This window comes from Podarcis melisellensis (genome assembly GCF_964234715.1).
Source record: "Podarcis melisellensis genome assembly, chromosome: 4".
NCBI lineage: Eukaryota > Metazoa > Chordata > Lepidosauria > Squamata > Lacertidae > Podarcis > Podarcis melisellensis.
In genome coordinates this window covers 13361194-13384047 of record NC_138531.1, presented here as the reverse complement: position 1 = coordinate 13384047, position 22854 = coordinate 13361194, and the positions used below count along the sequence as shown (strand labels likewise).

The window sequence follows — 22854 nt, the reverse complement described above, 5'->3', positions numbered from 1 at the left end:
TGACTCATGAGAAAGTGGGAGAGACAGAGGGGGTGGAGATTCAATCGCAGCAACACCATTATTCCGAGAGGCCCCATTCCCAAGCCTCTCTCTGTGAATATTGAATAAAAACAGATGGTAAGGACTTGTCTTGTCCGTTCCCAGCAACCTGCCATGGGGGCTGGACCCTCTGATGCCTGACATAGCAAACACCAGACAGGCACCCACAGGATTAAGGAATGAAACACTCTGCTGCCATTTCAGTGCAGGGGATGCAATCTCCATAAGGCGTCTCCCCCAACAGACAGGGGGGGGGATCCTTTCCAGATTCGCGCACCCACCAGAGGGGCTTTGTATTGACTCCTTCCTTTGGGAGAAGCCGCTACAAAGCCCCATTACCCTGCCAGATGGGGGGCTGATCTCCTCCCTGAGCCCAATAGTAAAGCTGGGTGCAAAACTCCTCTCCTAATCCTAACCCCTAAAGGCCCAGGTCCAATACCAATATGTCACACTGGCCCTTCCATCTTTTTCCACTGGAAGCAACAGAAGGCAAACTCACTATGTCAAATCCAGGCCTGGTATAGTTTTTGTCCTCATTTTGGGGTGGGGTGGAAGACTGAAAAGACTATTAATATTTTGGATCCCACAGCCAGACCTGTTCCCCCAGCACAGACCCTATTCAGCCCTAAGTTAAAGGTAAAGGGACCCCTGACGGTTAGGTCCAGTCGTGGATGGTTCTGGAGTTGTGGTGCTCATCTCGCTTTATTGGCCAAGGGAGCCGGCGTACAGCTTCCGGGTCATGTGGTCAACATGACTAAGCCGCTTCTGGCGAACCAGAGCAGTGCACAGAAACGCGGTTTACCTTCCCACCGGAGAGGTACCTATTCATCTACTTGCACTTTGATGTGCTTTCGAACTGCTAGGTTGGCAGGAGCTGGGATCGAGCAACGGGAGCTCACCCCATGGCAGGGATTCGAACAGCCGACCTCCTGATTGGCAAGCCCTAGGCTCTGTGGTTTAACCCACAGTGCCACCCGCGTGCCTACTGAGGTCCTATTTAGCCCTTGAAGACAGGTGGAGATTTCTACAGCTTCTGGAACACCCTCCCAGAGACAATGGGATTACAGATTAATAATAGGATTCAAAGATTAATAATCATTTGACAGTTGCTGTTATTGCTGCTGCTGCTGCTGCTGTTAGAATGAATGCTCAGCGTACAGCCAACATCATGATCTTCCCGCACATTTTGTGCAAACAAATTGGGATGGAGGCTCAATTAGCATACCATCGATATTTTATGCTATCACAACTGGATACTCCCAATGAGTAATTACAACTCATTACTATAATTTTGAGTTTGTGAGCATAATTCCTTTTTGTGTATTTTGCACAGACCACTCACAAAAAGATACTCCATTTCCTTCTGTATCTTCCATCAGGGTGTGTGAAACTGAAGGTGCAATTCTATTTTCAATTTCATTTTCCCAGCCCTGAAGATAAACTTCAACAGGAAATCTATATACCTGTTTAAATTTTGGCTGGTTTAATCTGCACAGGCATTTCTTCAATATTGTTAGTTGCGTGTTTCAGTTAAAGGCCCCAGATGTTTCTATGTAAATATATTTAAGTCTCTGTCACAATGCATCATGGATCTTGTAGTCATAAGGCTACATAAATCATTGTTATTATTACACCTGCATCTTCATTTTCACTTCTATAAATGACTGCAGCTGAGAAGAAAGGAATTTAAACTACTCACTGATAATAGGAATGGAGGAATTTGATTCAGTTCACATATATGAGTATAAATCTAATTAATTTGTGCTTTCCCAAACATTGTATGAACCTAAACACAACCATCCTTCAAAATTTGCACTTCTCCAAATTTTGCAATGCAGTTCTCCAGCTGCAAAATGTCTACAAAAATGCACTGTATTAGAGTAAATGTGTATAAAAATGCATATATTGGCGAAAAATAACGTACAGAAAATGAACCATATAAGAGAAAATTATTTGCATTTTTTTTACAAAATTGCATATAAATATGTGCATATTATGTTGTTGCTCCTATAAACCTTTAGTGGGGTGGTTAGGTCTTAGTCCTTATTAATAAGTTGGAGGATGAACATTTTATATAAATTTTTACTGTCAATGCTTTGAATTCTTTTTGGATTTAAATTGCATTCCATTGCATTTTATTCTGAGACTTTGTGTGTGGAAAAAGAGAGGGATGAATTAATTAAGTAAATAAATAAATGAGAAATTTGCCCTAAGATGCTTTTGAACATTGTGAGAACCTTTCATAAAATGCAAACTGATTACAAAAGCTAGAATTATGGTTGGAAAAGGAAGAAACTGGGGAAAATGGAGATTGACAGATTTGCCCATCCCTAACTGATATCTGGACATTAAAGGTGAAATACTGCAATAATGCAAATATAATGAGAATACACAGAGCTCATGTACCTGACTCATAGGTAGATTAATCGAAAGCACAGCCAATCACAAAGTGGCTGCAAGGTTTTCCGATCAGAGAAGAGCCTGCTAGATGAAACTAAAGGACTTTGTAAATTGTTTTTGGCAAAGTGCAAAGCCAGTGCAAGTTGCAACACAGATCCTTGCAATTCATTTAGAAAGGACCTAAGCCATTCTGAGCTGCACTTTATTTTGCGTTACAAACCTCTGCTCTTGGCAGACTTAATTGTGAATGACTGTGTAGGGAAGTTGAACCAAACTGCTCACAACTAAGATAAAGTTGGGAGATCAGGGCTGAAAGTGCAGAGAAAGAGCTGAGCAGTCCCTGATCTTATGTCTGAATGGGGAAGTTTCAAGATTCACTCCAAAGTATTATTTGGTGAATTGTTTCGCCAGGTCTCCATCGCAGGTTGCATATAGCGTAAGGCAGCCATCGGGAGTCTTTGGCCCTTCCATTGTCAACTGCAACTCCTATCGACTCTGGTTATTGGCCATGTTTGCTGGGGCTGATGGGTGATGTAGTTCTGCCACATCTGGAGACCCAAAGGTTCCCAACACGTGGTTCAAGGACTAGAAAACAAGAACAAAAGCAAATATCAAAAGTGTTGGCAGAGTAGCTAAACTCCCCATTTACGCACTTTCAGTATGTGTGTGACAGCGTATAGACACATTGTGCTGAACCGGGAAGTGACCCCAAAATTCACAAAAATGGGCAGAAAGGGGCAGGGCATGCTGGCAGAGTAGCCAAATGGCATCTAGGAAGCCAAATCATGTGCAATACAGTGGTACCTCAGGTTACAGACGCTTCAGGTTACAGACGCTTCAGGTTACAGACTCCGCTATCCCAGAAATAATACCTCAGGTTAAGAACTTTGCTTCAGGATGAGAACAGAAATTGTGCGCTGGCGGTGCAGTGACAATGGGAGGCCCCATTAGCTAAAGTGGTACCTCAGGTTAAGAACAGTTTGAGGTTAAGAATGGACCTCCAAAACGAATTAAGTTCTTAACCCGAGGTACCACTGTACTCTAAGAGGCCACATTCCCAAGCCTCTCTCTGTGAATATTGAATAAAAGCAGATGGTAAGGACTTTTCCTTGTCTTGTCCGTTCCTGGCAACCTGCCATGGGGGTTGGTTTCTCTGCCGCCTGGGACAGATTGATAAAGCTTCCCCACCTCTGTTTTAGAGCATGTTCAACATATATGTCATTATGCGTAGCAGAGACGCAATGGTCATGGGGCAGGAGCCTCTCGGGAATATTCAAAAAACTTTTACTTTCAGAATGTATAGCTAAACAAGAATATATGCAAAGTATTTACATTCACATGCTTATCCAAGCAAGGGCTTAGTTCTTGTGTCTTTCTCTCTTTCCAGTACTTGCACTCAGCCTTCTGTACCTTACCCAGCTTGGCCATGCAGTTCCTTCTGAGAGGTTTCCACTTTCTCCCTCCAGCAGACTTCCCTTACCTGCTTCTTTGGGAGAACATCAACTTCTGTACTTCTTTCCGTCACATACATTCACACAGAAACATTAGCACGCCTCTCCTCTATTGAGTTTAGTGAGAGTTGTCTAACCCTTTCTCTTCTTCAGTGTTCATGGAGATGCAGCCATTACAGTCAAGTCACTCACATGCAAAAACAAAACAGAGAATGTAATAGGATACCTCTCCCATGTGATTGGTTAACCAATCACACGAGACTTTCTTGGGAACATTCCAGAATTAAACACACAGTAATGCATTGGTGGGACGTGGGTGGCGCTGTGGGTTAAACCACAGAGCCTAGGACTTGCCGATCAGAAGGTCGGTGGTTCGAATCCCTGCAACGGGGTGAGTTCCTGTTGCTCAGTCCCACCTCCTGCCCACCTAGCAGTTCGAAAGCACGTCACAGTGCAAGTAGATAAATAGGTACCACTCCGGCGGGAAGATAAACGGCGTTTCCGTGTGCTGCTCTGGTTCACCAGAAGCGGCTTAGTCATAATGGCCACATGACCCAGAAACTGTACGCCGGCTCCCTCGGCCAATAAAGTAAGATGAACGCTGCAACCCCAGAGTCGGTCACGATTGGACCTTAATGCATTTAAGCATTCCCAATTTCAGTCAATTACGTAAATCACTGTACTTAACAAAAAGCCCTGCTGCACCAGAGCAAAGACTTCTCTAGTTTAGCATCATGTTCCCACAGTGATCAGCCACTGACATTCAAAGACATATTCCTTCTGATCCCAGAGGCGTCATGGAGACACTGCGGCTAGTAGCCACTGATGGCCTTCCACTCCATGAATTCATCAAATCCCCTTTTAAAGCCATTCAATATGGTGGGCATCACCAAATCTTGTGGGGGCAAATTCCATAGTTTATCTATGGGGAGTAGTTCCTTTTATCTGTCCCAAATCCTCCATCATTCAGCTGCATTAAAAGGTAAAAGTAAAGGAAACCCTGACCATTAGGTCCAGTCGTGACCGACTCTGGGGTCGCTTTATTGGCCAAGGGAGCCAACGTACAGCTTCCGGGTCATGTGGCCAGCAACTATGCAAGTCCAGCCTCGCTGACAGCTGTGCCTTTGAAAAGTCATGGAGAACAGCAGTTTCAGCCAATGTAGCTTTCCATGTCAAGGCATCACAGAGGAAAGAAAACAAACCAGAGCAGCGCATGGAAACGCTGTTTACCTTCCTGCCAGAGCAGTACCTATTTATCTACTTGCACTTTGACATGCTTTTGAACTGCTAGGTTGGCAGGAGCAGGGACCAAGCAACAGGAGCCCACCCCGTCGCGGGGATTCGAACCACTGACCTTCTGATCGGCAAGCCCTAGGCTCTGTGGTTTAACCCACAGCACCACCTGTGGTATGTAGGTGTGAGGGACTGGACAGAGGAGGAATGGTGGAGACTGCCTCCCCGTCCTGACTCTTCCAGGGAAGAGGAAGAGGAAGACAGGATAAATTTACAACAGGGGTTTGAGGGAGGGAGCAGCTCAGAGGCAGATGAGGGGGAAAGCTGGGAAATCATGGGAGAGCCAGAACAACACCTGGCTGACACGTTGTCATTAGAAAGTATTCCAGACTCTCCATCTCCCAGAACCCGGCGAGCCTTAAAAGTAGGAGAGCAAAGAGCTCAAAGACAGAGGGCAGGTTAAGAAGGAGGGGGAGGGAAACTGAGCCAAGGAACTTGAAATCTTTATCCACACGTACAGAGCCTATTTTGCATATCATCGACAACACCAACCTAGTGCCCTCCAGTTGTTGTTGGATTAGAACTGTCATTCATCATGGCTTGCATGGCCAATGGTAATGGGCAATGGGACTTGTAATCCAACAACATTCGGATTGCAGTTCAGTGGTACCTTGGGTTACAAATGCTTCGGGTTACAAACTCCACTAACCCAGAAGTAGTACCTCGGGTTGAGAACTTTGCCCCAGGATGAGAACGGAAATTGCACGCCATCGGCATGGCATCAGCAGTAGGCCCCATTAGCAAAAGTGCGCCACAGGTTAAGAACGGTTTTGGGTTAAGAACGGACCTCTGGAATGAATTAAGTTCGTAACTAGAGGTACCACTGTATACTAATAGAGAACACAATTTTCTAAATCATGGATACTTATGAAAACAAAAGAGCCGTCCCAGTCTTCCCCCCCCCTTCTGAAATAGAAGCTCTAAGGGGGGGGGAGAAAGCAGTCCGATTCCATTCTCTGTGTCCACCGAATGCTGACTAATTGTTGAGGGAGTAAAATATGGAAAGCTGTCCAAGAGGAGGAGAAATGGAATAGACTTTCCTGACAGAGAGCTTAGTTGACTGGAACCAGGAACTGATGCACTCAACCTGCAAGTCCCATTCATTTCAAGTCCCCCTTGTTTAAGTGAATGGAAAACCTGCTGCCCACATGAACGTTTTATATGCCCATTTAAATATTTGCATTTGTACACATATTGGAACGGCTGGACCAAGGCTATAATCCGCTCCCACACCTCAAGGTAAGTTTTGATAGGCAGGTGAACTGTCAAGTACGCTTTCAGATGAACCTCTGGGAAAGGTGGGGGAGAAAAAGGAAAAGCTGAACAATACAAAAGAGTTTATTTGCTTCCTCTCTCAAACTACAATGAAGAAAGATTTTCCATCAATCCCGTTATGCTTGTCTCTCGCCCTCTGCGTAGAACAGTTCAAGAAATCATTCTCCTACCACATAGGACATAAAGAGTGAAAAATATTGGCAGGCTTTTGTCATCTTGTACTTGCTGATAGCAAGGAAATGAGTTTCTGTGGGTGAGCAGTGGGCTTTCTGCAGTGGATTGGACATTGGAACAGCACATTTCTTTACATGTCTGAGAAAATGACATTCTGCTTGTAGGAATAAATATGTTAAATAAAAAAAAAAAGCCCAACAAAACCCACTCAATGCTTAATACATTACAACATTAGCAATTCTATACAATTTAATTCAGCCCACTCTGACAAGGTCTCGGTGTGCTGAAAGCACAGAAAATAGACTGGCAGATCAAATATTTTCAAGTACAGAAAGTATGCTTGAGAAAGCAGTTTCCTCTCTCTTCCCACATCTCTTAAAACTGAAAGCATCATCTATCTATCCATCCATCCATCCAGAAAAAAAACACATAGGGTTTTGATTATGCGATTTGATACAATCCTACTGTCAGGCGGCAGTGGAACCAACCCTCACAGCAGGTTGCCGGGAACGGACATGACAAGGAAAAGTCCTTACCATCTGCTTTTATTCAATATTCACAGAGAGAGGCTTGGGAATGGGGCCTCTCGGAATAATGGTGTTGATGCGAGTGAATCTCCACCCCCTCCGTCTCTCCCACTTTCTCATGAGTCATCACTGCAGGTGCTGAAAAGTGCCCTCTGTCTTTGAGCTCTTTGCTCTCCTACTTTCAAGGCTCACCAGGTTCTGGGAGAGGAAGGGTCTGGAATGCTTCCTAAAGACACTGAGTCCATCAGCTGTCCCCACTCTTGTGCTTCTTCTTCTTCCTCCTCCTCCTCCTCTTCCTCCTCTCCCATTATTTCCCAGCTTTCCCCCTCATCTGCCTCTGAGCTGTGACCTCCCTCAAACCCCTGTTGTAATTCTGAACTGTCTCCATCTTCTCTGGAAGGGTCAGGCGGGGGAGGTGGTCTCCACCATTCCTCTGCCCAGTCCCTCACAGCAGCCCTATATAGGGAAGTTTTTTAAATGTTTAATGTTTTATTATGTGTTGATATATGTTGGAAGCCACCCAGAGTGGCGGGGCAACCCTGTCAGATGGGTGGGGTATAAATAATAATGAAAGTATTATTTTATTTATTTATTTATTTATTTATTTATTTATTTATTTATTTTATTAAATAGCATGTCCCTATTTTAATCAGAGAAATGTTGGAGGAGATGCCTTGATAAAGCCTGTTCTCCTTCATGGAGAGCACATGTTGCAGTGGGGTCTGACAGGCCACCCCTCTGTTGCTGGTCATATAGATGGCTATAGCAGTGATTGGGCTGTTTGATGTTGCCAATTTGTGGGATGGATCAAGGGTTTTATACACTGAGCACGCAACATTGAGCATTCTCTGCGTGCACCGGATCACCCACCCTTCCTAATTTAGGGCTTTTGCGTTTGACCTTGCTATGCCTGTCATGGGGTCGTCTGCTTTGGGGGCAGGGGCCTGGTAGGAATTTTGTCCATTTGGCGGATTGGCTGGTGCCATTTGGTTTTTGCCTACTGTGTAGCAAATCGTCACAACTTGTAAGGTTGTGGTTAAACATTGGTTAATTTTTTGGTTAGTGGAGGGGATGTGGTTGGCTGGGCCTGCCCCTCCAATGCTGCTGCTGCAAGGGAATTCCGTTAAAGGAATCCAGGGGCTTGCCATTTTTTCATCCGAATCCCTGGCATGGGGCTTGGGCCACGCAAGCCCCTGGGAGCATGTGGGGAGAGGTGAGGGTCTGGTGCCCGGCTCCATTTTCTCCCCAATATTGTTTTCCCTTACTGGCTTTCGCTGGAATCCAGAACTTTCATCAGTTCTGTCCCTGAGCGAGGACAGATAGTCGTAACCAATGCCTAAGCAACCACTCACATTTATGTATTTTAATAAAGTTGTGGCCAAAATTATACCAGAAACATTAAATTCTGTGTGAATTGTGATTTATTTGGGGGTGGCTTGGGGACGCAGGTGGCGCTGTGGGTTAAAGCCTCAGCGCCTAGGACTTGCCGATCGAAAGGTCGGCGGTTCGAATCCCTGCGGCGGGGTGCGCTCCCGCTGCTCGGTCCCAGCGCCTGCCAACCTAGCAGTTCGAAAGCACCTCCGGGTGCAAGTAGATAAATAGGGACCGCTTACCAGCGGGAAGGTAAACGGCGTTCCGTGTGCGGCTCTGGCTCGCCAGGTGCAGCTTTGTCACGCTGGCCACGTGACCCGGAAGTGTCTCCGGACAGCGCTGGCCCCTGGCCTCTTAAGTGAGATGGGCGCACAACCCCAGAGTCTGTCAAGACTGGCCCGTACTGGCAGGGGTACCTTTACCTTTTTACCTGGGGACCTCGACATGCAAACAGTGTTCCTGCCAGGTCATTTGCACAGCACTCTTCTCCCCACCAATTTGGTCCTCCCATTCCCCCCCACCCCGCTAAACAGCAGCCAGTCCGTGGCCTGGGGGTCGATTTAGTGCTGTTGCTTCTCCCCACCATCTGCTTCTGCACCCTTTTCTGAGCTCATGTCAACAGTGCACCGCAGTCCCTGAAGTGGCTTTGCAGAAGGTCATGACACTAGGCCATGATTCCTGCAATTATTGAGAGATGCGTGTAAAGCACAGATGTAGCACAATTTGGTATTTAAAAAGAAAAGAGGGGAACTCGAAACGAATGAGGATGAAGTGAGTGGTAACCTGACTGTATGCATTCAAGGCTCATTTTTTGTTCTTTGGCGTTTGGGTTGTTAGGCTGCTCTGGCAACACTTGCTTCATGAAGGAAAGATCACTCACCCTGACCCTTCAGGTCTGAAATCATGCGGCATTCGCATGGCTGAAAGGCAGCCATGCCGCAGCCATTTGCTCTAAATAATAGCTTTGATTTGAAATATAAACTGAGCACCTTTTAAAAAAATAAAACCGACATCTTGGCATGGCTCCTAATGGGGAATCTCGTTTGCGGAGGGGGAAAACTCTACTCAACTGTGCACTTCATTAAGTGTAAAAGGGCAGGTTTCTCTTCTTGAAGTCCATTTGTATATTTAAAGAAAAGCACACATTGGAAGTTCTTAACGCTTTCATTTTAACGTAGTTATTTTGATTGTTGGGTTCAGTTAAAACCAGCATCTGAAGTTTATTTGCTGTAGCCTTTAATTTTCATTTGAATGTTGTTATGATTTTGGTGCGATATAAGTCTACCATTGCTTGAACTGTAATTAATAAAATTTGTTGCCTACTCATTGTATCCAAATGTGATGCCCTCAGCCCTTGGGTCTCTCCCAGGTGACCCTCTTCTGCATCCTTCTTGAATGCTTTTACCTGACCAGAATGTGTCCTGTGAGGATGCTTTTTGAATGCCTGGATGGAGAAAAGTGTCTGTACGGAGTGTAGGAACCTCTGGCTTTTGTGGGGCTGAAGTGTAGCCTACTATACAAAGTCACATCCATTGCTCCACCCACTTTTCTCTTTGGCCCTGCCCACCAGAAGGCTGTGGTCCCAGAAGGTCGCTCATAAGGATATTGTGTCCTCAGACTAAAAAAAAGGCTCCCTATGCACAGTATATAGGGATGCAGCCTAAAGTGTCATTCATTTCAGGCCCCATCTGCTCTGTAAATTTAAAGCAGTATTGTACCATTTTTAAAAGTCATGGTCTCCTGCAAAGAATCTTGGGAAGTGAAATTTGTTAAGGGTGCAAACAGTTGTTAGGAGATCCCTATTCCCCCCACAGAGCCACGATTCTCAGAGGGGTATAACATAGGGTTACCAGACGTACCCAGTTCCCGGGGACAGTCCCTGGATTTGCAAATCTGTCTCTGGACAAATTCCGTCCCTGTAACGTTCCCAGATTTGCAAATCTGTCCCCAGGAAACGTGGCAGCGGCAGCCTCAGCAGCCTGGAGCCAGCCTGGTAGCACAGTTGGCTCTGGCTGGCTTCAGGAGCTGCTCACTGCCGTGGCACCCACCATTTTTCCTTGCCGGAAGTCCCCATATGATGTGTTGCGCTGTGGTTCTGAGAGACGGAGGGTCTGGAGTACTTTCTAATTACAATGTGTCAGCTGGGTGTTGCTCCGGCTCTCCCATGATTTCCAAGCTTTTCTCTTCATCTGCCTCTGAGCTGTGACCTCCCTCAAACCACTGTTGTAAATCTATACTGTCTTCCTCTTCCTCCTCCCTGGAAGGGTCAGGATGGGGAGATGGTCTCCACCATTCCTCCTCTGCCCAGTCCCTGACGTTGGGCGACACCTGGGGTGGTGGTCTCCACCATTCTTCCTCATCTACCCAATCCCTGACACTGGGTCATGAGAAACCCCACACAAGTACTTTGACATTATGTGAGAAATGGTGTGGTGTAATGGTTGAATACAATCCAGGTTCAACTCTCTGCTGAGCCATGAAGCTCCCCATTTCATCTTGGGCCACTCATACCCTTGGAGCATGTCCTATCTTGAGGGTTGCCGTAAGGATAAAAGAGCTCCATGGAGGAAGGGCGGGGAATAAATTGAATAGAATAAAATACAAATGAATAAATTGGCCCTGAATATTTCTGTTTCCAGTCCAGAAAGGTTTCCTCTCTTCCGCTTCATACTAGTTCAAAACTGTATAAATCCCAAGTGATGTATATCACTTGAGAGATGAGAAATAATGTGCTAGATGCAAAAGCTCTCATTTCCACAGTCTTTTCTTTTCCCAAATCCAATAGACTAGAAGTTGGCTTAGGTCCCAGCATACTCATAGATGCCCAATAATTCAGCATTAGTTTTATACTTTCCCATTAAAACTTCTCTAATCCTTTGCATGTATAATAAGTCAGTGTTGTGAAACTTCATCCATTTTCTTTCAAGAGGAGGAGTGCCATTGAATGATTTACCAGTCGGCACTTGGCAGAGGAGGGGAGGGAAAATAGAAAAAAATGGGTTGATTTCTTTTTTGTATAAAGGTGATATAAATGCACTGTTTCTATCTACACATTGGCTAGGTACAGCTGAACTGCTTTATGTTTTGGGGCACCCCCTCTCATCATCAACAAACGAATCCCACAAAAAAACCCATACCCAATAAAACAATAAAAGGGGGTGGAAGACCTCAAGCTCATTGTGACCTCTGGCCTGGACCACAACGTAATTCTTCTTCTTCTTTGGCGATCCCTCATAGCTGAGTAAGATTGTCTCCCATTAACACAATCTTAACCGTGAGTCCGTAAGTGACTGTGGAGGCCAATTCTGGATCCACACATCCTTCCACAGTGGGGGCATAGGTTTCTGGGCAGGAGTTGATCATGGTGAGGGTTTGCCAAACGTGCCTTCTTCTTAGTACATTTCCCCCTTTCGTCCTGAGTTCAAGCAGCTTCAAACCTAATAACATACCTGCCTCTCCAGTCAGCCAAGTTGAATCAACCAGCAGTGTTATTGGCATCCGTCTGTCTTAAGAAACAATGGAGTGGGCTTTGGGGGTGATGTCAAGCTGCTGCATTAGCAGCACCAAAGTGAATTCCCTGGGTGAAAGCCAGGGCACTGTGTGTGGAGGTCCTGGGCTGCTCATACAACAAGACCCCACTCTCGGCCTTGATGGTGTGGTCCAAAAGAAAGCAGAGCAATATGTTTAGCACTGGTTAGGCTACAGGAGTTACCAGAAGGAGGTGTACAAGGCATTGTCCAACCCTCTTAGGAACTCCACTCTGAGTTTGCTTCTCCTGAAAATGTCCTGCAAGGCAGCGGAGGTTTAGAATCAGTTTTCCTTTTCCAAGATGGGCTACCTTCTCAGGTTGATGAGTCACATCTGCCCCTCACATGCAGAAACCTTTTTGACTGTTGGACCTAGTCTTGGTCTTGCCTGGTCAATCTTCTGGAGCCTGTCTACACCTACAGGGAAAGTCCCTAACTCATCATGAGTTTGAGACCCATTGGTTTAGCTGACCAATCGAAGCTGTTCCTGGGGTGTGGCTGTTGTCACCCATCCTTTCATGCCTTTCTCTGCCCCCACCTCTGAAAGAAACCGCTCAAAGCTGCTCTGTGAATGGTGTGTAGCAAGTTCACCACCATGCTCTGATGGAAATGACAATATTTTGAGTCAAACCATGAGGTCTTTTGCAGCATTTCTGTAAATTCTTGTTTGCTTGCAGAGCAGATATTGCAGTCTGTCTAGTGCAGAGCTTAAAGGGAATTCTACAGTGGGGAGTGGAGGGGAGGATATTCTTTTTAAACAATTGAGAAAGGAAACGCTGTCTGATCATGGGCTGAGGTTAGAAGGCATGGGAGCACATACTTCTCAGGGATGGATTAGCTGGTAGCGTCTAACTTGGTCAAAGGTGCACTGTAAACACAGTAGAATATGCATCACTATGCTCTTATGATTGTACATTATGTAATTCTCTGAGCACGGCGCCATGTAATTAGACAAATGAGTTTGTGTAACCCCAGCAGAACCATAAAATATATCTTGCAGCCGACAGCTGCATTTTGTACAAAGCACAGAGCATAAAACATGACTTGTACCTGTACGTCATGGCAGGAATCCAATATTTATCCCCTGTTTGTATTGCAAGGAAATGGGGTCCTTGGGGTCAGAATGAACAGCTGCTTTAATTATAAGATCCCAGTATATCACATAAAAGTTTTCTTCGTCTTGTGCAAAGCTCCAGAATATACCCCAAGGGTTCATTTCGATCAGCTTCCATTCTTATGATTGATATGTCTATGTACGAATCGTCTAGCAAATTATCTGTTTCGGGTGTCAAGATAAAAGGCCCGTTTTCAACTCTGCTGCATGAGGCAATAGGATGTGGCATCTATTATTAATGCAGTTTTTAAACTCTCTGCTGCCTTTTTTTTCTCTTAGAGAAGTATGACAAGAGACGGCTTTTGTGAAGAAAGTTTTCAACCTGCTTCTTGTTACTTCAAACTGAAGCTTTGATATATATATCAATAGGCTTTCCTTACTGCCATGGGCTCCAGTTTTGCCCAGCAATCCCTTCTGTGCCTCTCCTGGTCCACCCTGTTATGTGTCAAACCACTAAAACCCTGTGCCGCACAGACTGTATGCTATATGTTTGAGAGAAACACAACACGGGTCAAACATATTTGCACACATAATAATAATAATTTTATTATTTATACCCTGGTCATCTGGGTGGGTTGCCCCCGCCACTCTGGGTGGCTTCCAACACATATAAAAACATAACTAACAAACAAAATTTAAAACTTCCTGATGTCTTCTAAAAGTCAGATAGTTGTTTATTTCCTTGACATCTGAAGGGAGGGTGCCACTACCGAGAAGGCCCTCTGCCTGGTTCCCTGTAGCTTCACTTCTTGTAGTGAAGAAGACCCTCAGAGCTGGACCTCAGTGTCTGGGCTGAACAATGGGGGTGGAGACACTCCTCCAGGTATCCTGGGCCAAGGCCATTTAGAGCTTTAAAGGGCAGCACCAACCCTTTAAATTGTGCTCAGAAATGTACAGGGAGCCACAATAGATCCTTTAGAATCCTTTAAGTCATCATTCTCTGCCCCAGAGGGATGTATCAGTCACCCCTCACAAATACATGCCAAGAAACCACAAACAGGCTGGCACACATGGACCCATGTGGGTATGCATTTATGGAGTAGACTGTGTCACCACCTAACAGTGATGCTTAGAGTTCCGTTAAGCAACAATATTGAGTTTTTCAGAACACCTCTCTGTCTTGTGGGCCACACCATCTTCAAAGCATTTACGCACACCTGGCTCATATATTCACAGATCCTCAGCTATAATGACCATGCATTTCATCTGCTTGGGAAGAGGGATTCTGCTCCCTATTGCTTCTAGTGCTGCCTTCTCAATCATTTCCAAGATGCCTGACAGAGGAAGGTGGGGTGGCTGCATTCTTTTCTGTGGCTGGCAAATAAGCAAAATCTGCATGACACCGATGAAGAAACAGCAGGTCTCTTCGCTTTCTCTTTTTTTATATATATATAAAATTTTTATTAAGGTTTTTACATTACAAAAAATAAAGAAAAAGAAAAAATACAAAATACAAAATAAAAATTGTTAAAAACAATCAATCTTTCCATCACATTATTTTTCATTTACTTGTTTCGCGGACCTCCTCATACCTCCCTTTTTGTATTCCAATTCGAGTTATTCGCTCAGCAATTTCTTTCCCTCTTTATGCTACCCAAATCTTTATTCTTAAATTATTACAATCTTGAATTTACTTATATAAGCCCATTTTTTCATATTCTTTTAACCCATTACAGCTAGAAACCACTTAATTCCAATCCAACATTATTCTAAAATTCATTAGTTTTGCAGTGTCTCTGTAAATAGTCTCTAAATTTTGTTTCAGCAATTCCTTTCCATCTTCCTCTGTTTTCTGTCCTATAATTATCTTAACATATTCTAACCTTATTTTTTCCTTTAATACACTAATAATCTATTTGTACTTAATTCCTTATAACATTTCTACTAAAGCCATATAACTTCATTCCAACATTTTTCAAACATTCATTATTTTTACAGTATTTCTGTAAATAGTCTTTAAACTTTTCCCAGTCTTCTTCCACCGACTCTTCTCCCTGATCTCGGATCCTGCCGGTCATTTCCGCCAATTCCATGTAATCCATCACCTTCATCTGCCATTCTTCCAAAGTGGGTAGATCTTGTGTCTTCCAATATTTTGCGATAAGTATTCTTGCTGCTGTGGTCTCTTCGCTTTCTCATCCCTACCTGAAGTTGACAGGGGTTGAAACTGGAACCTTCTTCATGCCAAACATCTGTTCTGTCATGGCGCTATGGCTCTTCCCTAACAGCTGGGGTCACTGTGCCAGGCTAGCGTTGGACATGGACTTGAGAGGCCAAAGATCAAAACCCTGATCAGCCATGAAGATCCCTGGGTGGCTTTGAACCAGACGCTCTGTTTTAGCCAACTTCCCAGGGTTGTCATGAAGATAAAATGCAATGATACATGTTCCACACTGAGCTCCTTGGAGAGTGGGAAGGGATTGGCTGGATGATCAGCAGTGGTGGGAGGCTTCAGCTGGAGAACCTTACAAGGGAAGTCCCAGAAGAGGAAGGCTCAGAGCCAAGGACATGGTGGTGGGACACTGAACAAGGTCAGAGGATGAAGGGGGGCAGAATGGTTGCTGAACAAGCAACAGCTGAGAGAGAGAGAGAGAGAGAGAGAGAGAGAGAGAGAGAGAGAGAGAGAGAGGAAGAAGAGGCAGAAAGCATTCAAGATGCAGGGCAGGCAGGAGGAGGTGGGAGCTGAGGCTGCAGCAGACTCTCAGGAGTCTGCCGGTCCTACTCTATTCAGCTCCTCTCCTCCCTTGTCTCCAAGGGCATGAAAGGCTTTGCATGTAATAATAATAATAATAATAATAATTTATTATTTGTACCCCGCCCATCTGGCTGGGTTTCCCCAGCCACTATGTAGCAGAGCAAAGAGCTCAGAGAGCCCTTCCCGATGGAGTTGCCGATGGCTGGGAAAACAGCTGGATGGGGAGGAGACTTGGGGGGAAGTAGGAGGCACAGATTGTCCATTCTGCCAACTGCTTTACCGGGGCCAGTCTTGCCTGTAGGTTTCTCTGTCTGTATTGTGTTTTCTTGAAAAAAGAATTAGCTTCATTGCTCATCACTGAGTCTCCGTGCTGACCTGCAGCTGAACCAGCCCTGACGGATGTAAATGTAAAATACAGTAGTGCCCCGCAAGACGAATGCCTCGCAAGACGGAAAACCCGCTAGACGAAAGGGTTTTCCGTTTTGGAGGCGCTTCACAAAACGAATTTCCCTATGGGGTTGCTTCACAAGACAAAAAAATCTCGCGTCCCCCCGGGGTTTTTTTCCGCTTTTTTCGCCCTTTTCCTAAGCCGCTAAGCCGCTTATCAGCTGTTCCGCTGATAAGCCGCTTAACAGCTGATCACTAGAAGCCGCTAGACAGCTGTAACGCTAATCCGCTAAGCTGTCAATGGGCTTGCTTCGCAAGACGAAAAAACCGCTAGACGAAGAGAATCGCGGAACGGATTCTTTTCGTCTAGCGAGGCACCACTGTAAAGGACTGCTACCCAAGCCAGTTCTGTTGAATTGGTACATGTAGTTGAAAACACACTTGTGTGATGATGTTGATGATGATGATGATGATGATAATTTATACCTCGCCCATCTGGCTGGGTTTCCCCAGCCACTCTGGGGGCTTCCAACAGAACACTAAAATACAATACAATGTCTTGTATTAACATAAACATAACAAAGCTTTTTAGGTACACCTTTTATAATATATGTGAGTGAGTGAATGAATGAGTGTATGAGAAAGAGAGAGAGAGAGAGAGAGAGAGAGAGAGAGAGAGAGAGAGAGAGAGAGAGAGAGAGACTGGCAGACAACTCTACTTTTTGGTACACCTGTTGGCTGAGTTTGCAGTACTCCTGTGTGGCTGTGGGTGGGTGCGTGCGTGCGCGCGCGCGCGCGTGTGTCCCTCTCCTCCTCTTTCTTTCTCCTGCTGGTGTCCAATTCAGGTGCTCTCGACTTTTTCTCCAGCTGAGTACTGACATATTTTATGTGCTTATATAGGAAAGACACACCTGGTTTCCATTGTCTCTCTGCGAGACAATGGCAAGTTTCTGAAGTTGAATCATCTGTCAGGACCCTTTGTGTTCCATCATGTGAGGCTCCATAGTTACTTATTATCTGACGGCTGGCTGCTTTGTCTTTCAACAGATGCTATGCTTTTGGTAGCAGACAGATTAGAGGGACCATTCAACATTGAATCTGTTATGGATCCTATTGATGTCAAGATTTCCGAAGCCATCATGAACATGCAAGAAAACAGTGTACACGTGACAGCAAAGGTATCAAACACATTGTTGCTACTAAATGCCTCAGCAAGATAGCAAACTCTACCGTTGCTTCTTTAGAAATTTGGTTGTTTCTTTCCTTAAATATCCAGATGACCAACCACAAAACCAGGAAATCACCACTGGCAGGAAAAAAGAGGGGAGAACCTCCAGATGCTTGCCATATGATTTATTCTATGAAATGAGGTAGTAAAGTATAGAGTAAAACAAGGCTATGAGAATCTATTACATTAGTTGCTTTGCTATCCCATTTCTTATGTATGTTATTGGTATATTTATAGTGTGTTCCTCCTACTCCCCGAGGAAGGATTTGTTCTGAAATGTGTCAGGCTTGGAGTAAGTGTTATTTTAAGCATCTGGAGCATTTTTCTCTATTTTTCCTGAAAGGTCTGGCCTGAAATCTGCTTTCTGAGCTTCTGAAGTCCTATGCAGGAGCTGGAATGAAGGCATGAAGAGGCTTGAACTCTCAGTAGGTCTTCAGCAGGCAATCAAGGGATCTCAAGCAGGGATCCTGCCTGTGCAATAAATCAAAGGAGGGAATGGCATGAAAAGACCATCCACACCAACAGAGGAAATTTCATTACAGTGGTACCTTGGTTCTCAAACTTAATCCGTTCCCGAAGTCCGTTCCAAAACCAAAGTGTTCCAAAACCAAGGCGCGCCTTCCCATAGAAAGTAAGGCAAAATGGATTAATCCATTCCAGACTTTTCAAAGCAACCCCTAAAACAGCAATTTAACGTGAATTTTACTATCTAACGAGACCACTGAAAGCAATAAACAATGTACTGCAGTCACACAATCAATCAGTCAGTAGCTAAACTGGGTTCCACACTGTCACAAAAACAAAAAGCTGCAAAAACGCAAAAGAAATAGCAAAAACAGACAGACCTCAGCGTAAGTCTCAAAAGAAAAGTGTGGCACTCAAATCAGAAGCATAACACTCAAAACAGAGCACATTCTGCTTCCAAGAAAGGATAGCAAACCGGAACACTTACTTCCGGGTTTGCAGTGTTTGGGTTCCAAGTTTTTGAGTACCAAGAGGTTTGAGAACCAAGGTACCGTTGTACACCAATAATCAAGAGTGGGTCAGGTTGTACTTCCAGATTCCCACAAAAGCTTCTGGACGACCATGCCTGTTCACTGGGCTAGAAAATACAGAGGTTACTGTCTTGTTACATGTTGCTAGCTGTGGATTGCTCTTTCTTGTCCCTCACTAGACCTTTGTCTTGTTCCTCCCATAATATAACAAGGAAATGTTGCAACAGGTCCCCAACTTTATTAAAACAGCCTTCAAAAACCAATTGCCATATTTGTAACACTCCATCCGGACAATTGAAGGGCATGCCTGTGGGAGTTAGCCCATCTTACCATTGGTACCTTTCTCCCAATATAATTTAAACTATATATATATATATATATATATATATATATATATATATATATATATATGCTTTCGTAGATTTTCACGGGTACAGGAATGCAGGTTTTGGTGTCCTCGGGTGTCTTCCCGTGTAAAAGTTGGGGTGTCTAGGCGACGTTTCGACGAGGTCTCACTCGTCATCTTCAGGCTGGTGCTTTCGGCTTCTTGTTACTGGAACAGAGCAGGATCTCAGTGTTTGATTGCAGGGGGGTGCAGCATCCGGAGGTGCCACCATGGTTTGGCTACTGGATGGTGTCTGTAATTTATCTGTGGAGAGGGTCTGGGTTTGGGTCTGGTGTGGTTGGTTGGTGATGGCGTTCTGTGTGCCTCTGGATCTGGTGTCAGTTTTTGTGGGGAGGGCTAATTTCCAGATGTCTGGCAAGCGGGATGTGTCGTCACGCTTGTTCATGTTGTGAGGGTGTTTCTCTATCTCGATGGCTTCCATGATTATTCTCTTGTGGTGATGTTCCATGTTGGCACCTCCGGATGCTGCACCCCCCTGCAATCCCTACACAGATCTGGCTGACACAGGCCACAAAACCACAGCTCGCCCCTATACACGAAGCCAAGCCAGAGCACAACTAAGTGCAGTACAGCCATCTTCTCAGAAAAACTCTTCACAAAGTTCAAGAGGTCAAGACACAAAGACTTTAGCAACTAATCCACACCTAATGACCCACCTAAGTGGTACTCAGGATATCACTCAAGAAATCACTCAAGATATCCCTCAAGTAATTAAGGAACAAAAGAAGAAAAGGCACACTAGCCTGGGAACTTCCTCTCTGCCCAGAACATTGGAGGCTATACACCACACCCCCTCAACAGTATTTATAGGAACTCAAACACTGAGATCCTGCTCTGTTCCAGTAACAAGAAGCCGAAAGCACCAGCCTGAAGATGACGAGTGAGACCTCGTCGAAACGTCGCCTAGACACCCCAACTTTTACACGGGAAGACACCCGAGGACACCAAAACCTGCATATATATATATATATATATATATATATATATATATATATATATATAACAAATTGACTTCAAATTAAAAACTTGATTCAGTTTGCATTTACACTGATTCACACTTTGCGAAGCATTACATGAACCAAAATGCACCCGTTATTCAAAATTTGCACTTTTCTGAATTTTGCAATTCAGTTCGGCCAACTAATGCATACAAAAATGCAGATAGCTATGTAAAGTGTGCATAGAAATGCATGCATTCATGAAAATAACATACAAAAATGAATTGCATTGGACAAACTGTGTATTAGGCAACTTGGCATGTGTCTTAGGAGAGATTTGCACTAAAATGATTTTTTAAAAATGGAGGGTGTTCCCACATTTCACCCCACCGGTTTCTTAATATTTTGTAGGTTGGGAGAACCCGCTTTTATTTACCAGTGCTGATTCACTTTCTAATGGCTGGCACTATTTTTCTGTCCTATACTGCTTACCAACTATATCCCAGTAGCTTGGTAATTTAGATGTGATTTTGTGATGCAAAATCAGCCAGACACACTTTTTAGAAGTAAATAAAAATAACAATATAGTCTTTATTTATTTGTAAACTATAAAGCTATAAGGACTTGAGGACTATCAGGGTCCCTTACAACTTTACATTTCTGCAGCTCTACTAGGGTTTTCTTTAAAAGTCAAATAAGAATCTCTCTATTTAATAAATTGTTCCAGCTAAAGAGCAGCTACTAATACTATAGTTGACATGGTATAGTACCAGAATCAGTACAGTAAACCTGTACTGCTTTGCAAACACACCTTATAAACATATTTTGCAAGGGAGGTGAGCTGAAGGGATCGGGGACCACAACATGAAGAGCAGGCTTAGAACTACATTTAACTGTATTTACAAAACTTACAGTCTCTCTTCTCCCTAGTTTTATTACAAGTTCTTTAAGGCTTAGTTATAGGTGATTTAATAAGGTTACTGTAGCTTTAAGTGACAGTTGGAGAGGCTTACATGATGGCTGATAAAACCTAGTTCCTAACCTTGTTTAATTTATATGCCATTTACCCATATTCAGTGCTGTTTTCGAGAGGGTACGCAGGGGTACGCATACCCCTAAACATGTTGTGAATCTTCGTACTTTTGTCCATTTACTGTATTTATTTTTCCCAATTGGAACTATAAAATGGAGATTTTCTTGAGTCAAAATGAGAGCACCCCTAAAAGAAATTTAAAGAAAAAAGCACTGCCCATATTTACCCATATCCCTTCTTTCCTAGTCAATCTCACCACAAGGTCCTGTAGACCTGTTTTCTTTGAGCCAGGCTTGCATGAAGCTCTCACTCTGGTCAGTTCTAGAAGTTCCTTGTTGAATTCTCCTCACTGCTTGGCATCCTTATATGGCCTCACTGCCAATCTTCATCTTCAGGGCACGCTGTAGCTTCAACTTTCTTCAGCCTATGTTGTGTCTTGGCCACCTTCCACCTACTTCTGCCCCAGACTTCTCTCTCAGCTTCTTAATCTCAGCCACTCTCAGTCTCACCCTCTGTCTTGTTCAGTAACTTTGGTCACTCAACAGTATGAATTATGTCCCAGCCAGCCTATCCTTCAACCAGATTTGGGTGACATTGATTTCTCCCCACTCATCAGACCACCTCAACTGTCCAATGAGTGACCAGGCATTTGAGCCCAAATGACCAATCGAAAGTTTATCAAAAAGGACCGAGTTTCCCCAGACCAGCCTGAGGTACTTACATGGCAGCCAACTGTCAGCTGTCAACAGATATTTAATATTTTAATCTAGCCCTTATAGGGCCTCCCACCATGTACAGTGGTACCTCGGGTTAAGTACTTAATTCGTTCCAGAGGTCCGTTCTTAACCTGAAATTGTTCTTAACCTGAAGCACCACTTTAGCTAATGGGGCCTCCTGCTGCCACCGTGCCACTGGATTTCTGTTCTCATCCTGAAGCAAAGTTCTTAACCTGAAGCACTATTTCTGGGTTAGCGGAGTCTGTAACCTGAAGTGTATGTAACCTGAAGCGTATGTAACCTGAGGTACCACTGTACACACCCTTTTTCTAACTAAACCCAACTGTTTGCTTAAACAAATTTTAAAAGGTATTTTCTCCAAAAGGCCTTTTAAAAAGATGTGGGGAACTGAACTTATGTTCGGGGGGAAATGAGAAATTGAGAGAAACCAAAATTGACAGATTCACCCATCCCTAAAGATGGAGGAGGGTTTGTTGAAACAGTTGGTGGTTTCCTTAAGAGGTGATAGCATGTGTTCCCCTCCTGGGCTTTCCTTCAGCAGCATTCACCCGAAGGTGCACAGATCTCCCCCAAACACCAACACTATCAGGATGTGTCCATTCCGTTCTCCTGTCTACTTAGAAGAGCCCTAGGGCTGCAGACAATGCAGCTTTGTTTTATCAATGCAGAAATTTCCAGGTTTCAGCTTTCCACGTTGGCAAAACTGTTTTTGACAAGCTTGTTGCTAGCTAGAACTCAGACGGAGGTCATTCACGTCAGCCTGAATCAAAGGCCCTTAACATCTAATATGACATATGAATATGACAAATGGTTATTTATCTAGATCTGCATACCTCCAGCCTGACCTGAATGGGGCTTATCCAGGTCCAATCTAGATTTCCTATATGCTGACTACCTTTCAAAATATAACACGTGGAAAGTGATTAAACGAAGCATCCGCTGCACTCAATTTAAAAACCACTCAGGAGCATGACATTATATTCTTCAGCCTCCAAATACGCTATTTTATTCTGGCAGAACTCTGTCTTTATTCTGACACATCACTAAGTAGAATCAATGAGATCAATTTCCTCCTTTTCATTTTTAACCCCATTGCCTCCCCCACCTATTACGCCAGCCATATTGAGGCTGCTGTCACACAATCACCTTTGCAATATGTCCACTCCTTCTGCATTGTTTTCACCTTCAGTTTATGTAGATTGTGTTGCTCATAATTCTTTGGTGCACGCTTGAATGCAAGAGACTGGTCCTTACATCTTCTTAT

At 44.2% G+C, this 22854-nt stretch overlaps 1 protein-coding gene across 2 annotated transcripts in view; it reads left to right on the top strand.

Annotated features, from left to right (window-relative positions):
• GPC6 (glypican 6) overlaps window positions 1-22854 on the top strand; it is a 787401-nt gene that overhangs the window by 713161 nt on the left and 51386 nt on the right. For both annotated transcript variants that reach the window (XM_081908218.1, XM_081908217.1), the window contains exon 5: window positions 17301-17431. In XM_081908218.1, coding sequence (XP_081764344.1) covers window positions 17301-17431 — 131 coding nt within the window. The remainder of the gene's footprint in view (window positions 1-17300; window positions 17432-22854) is intronic.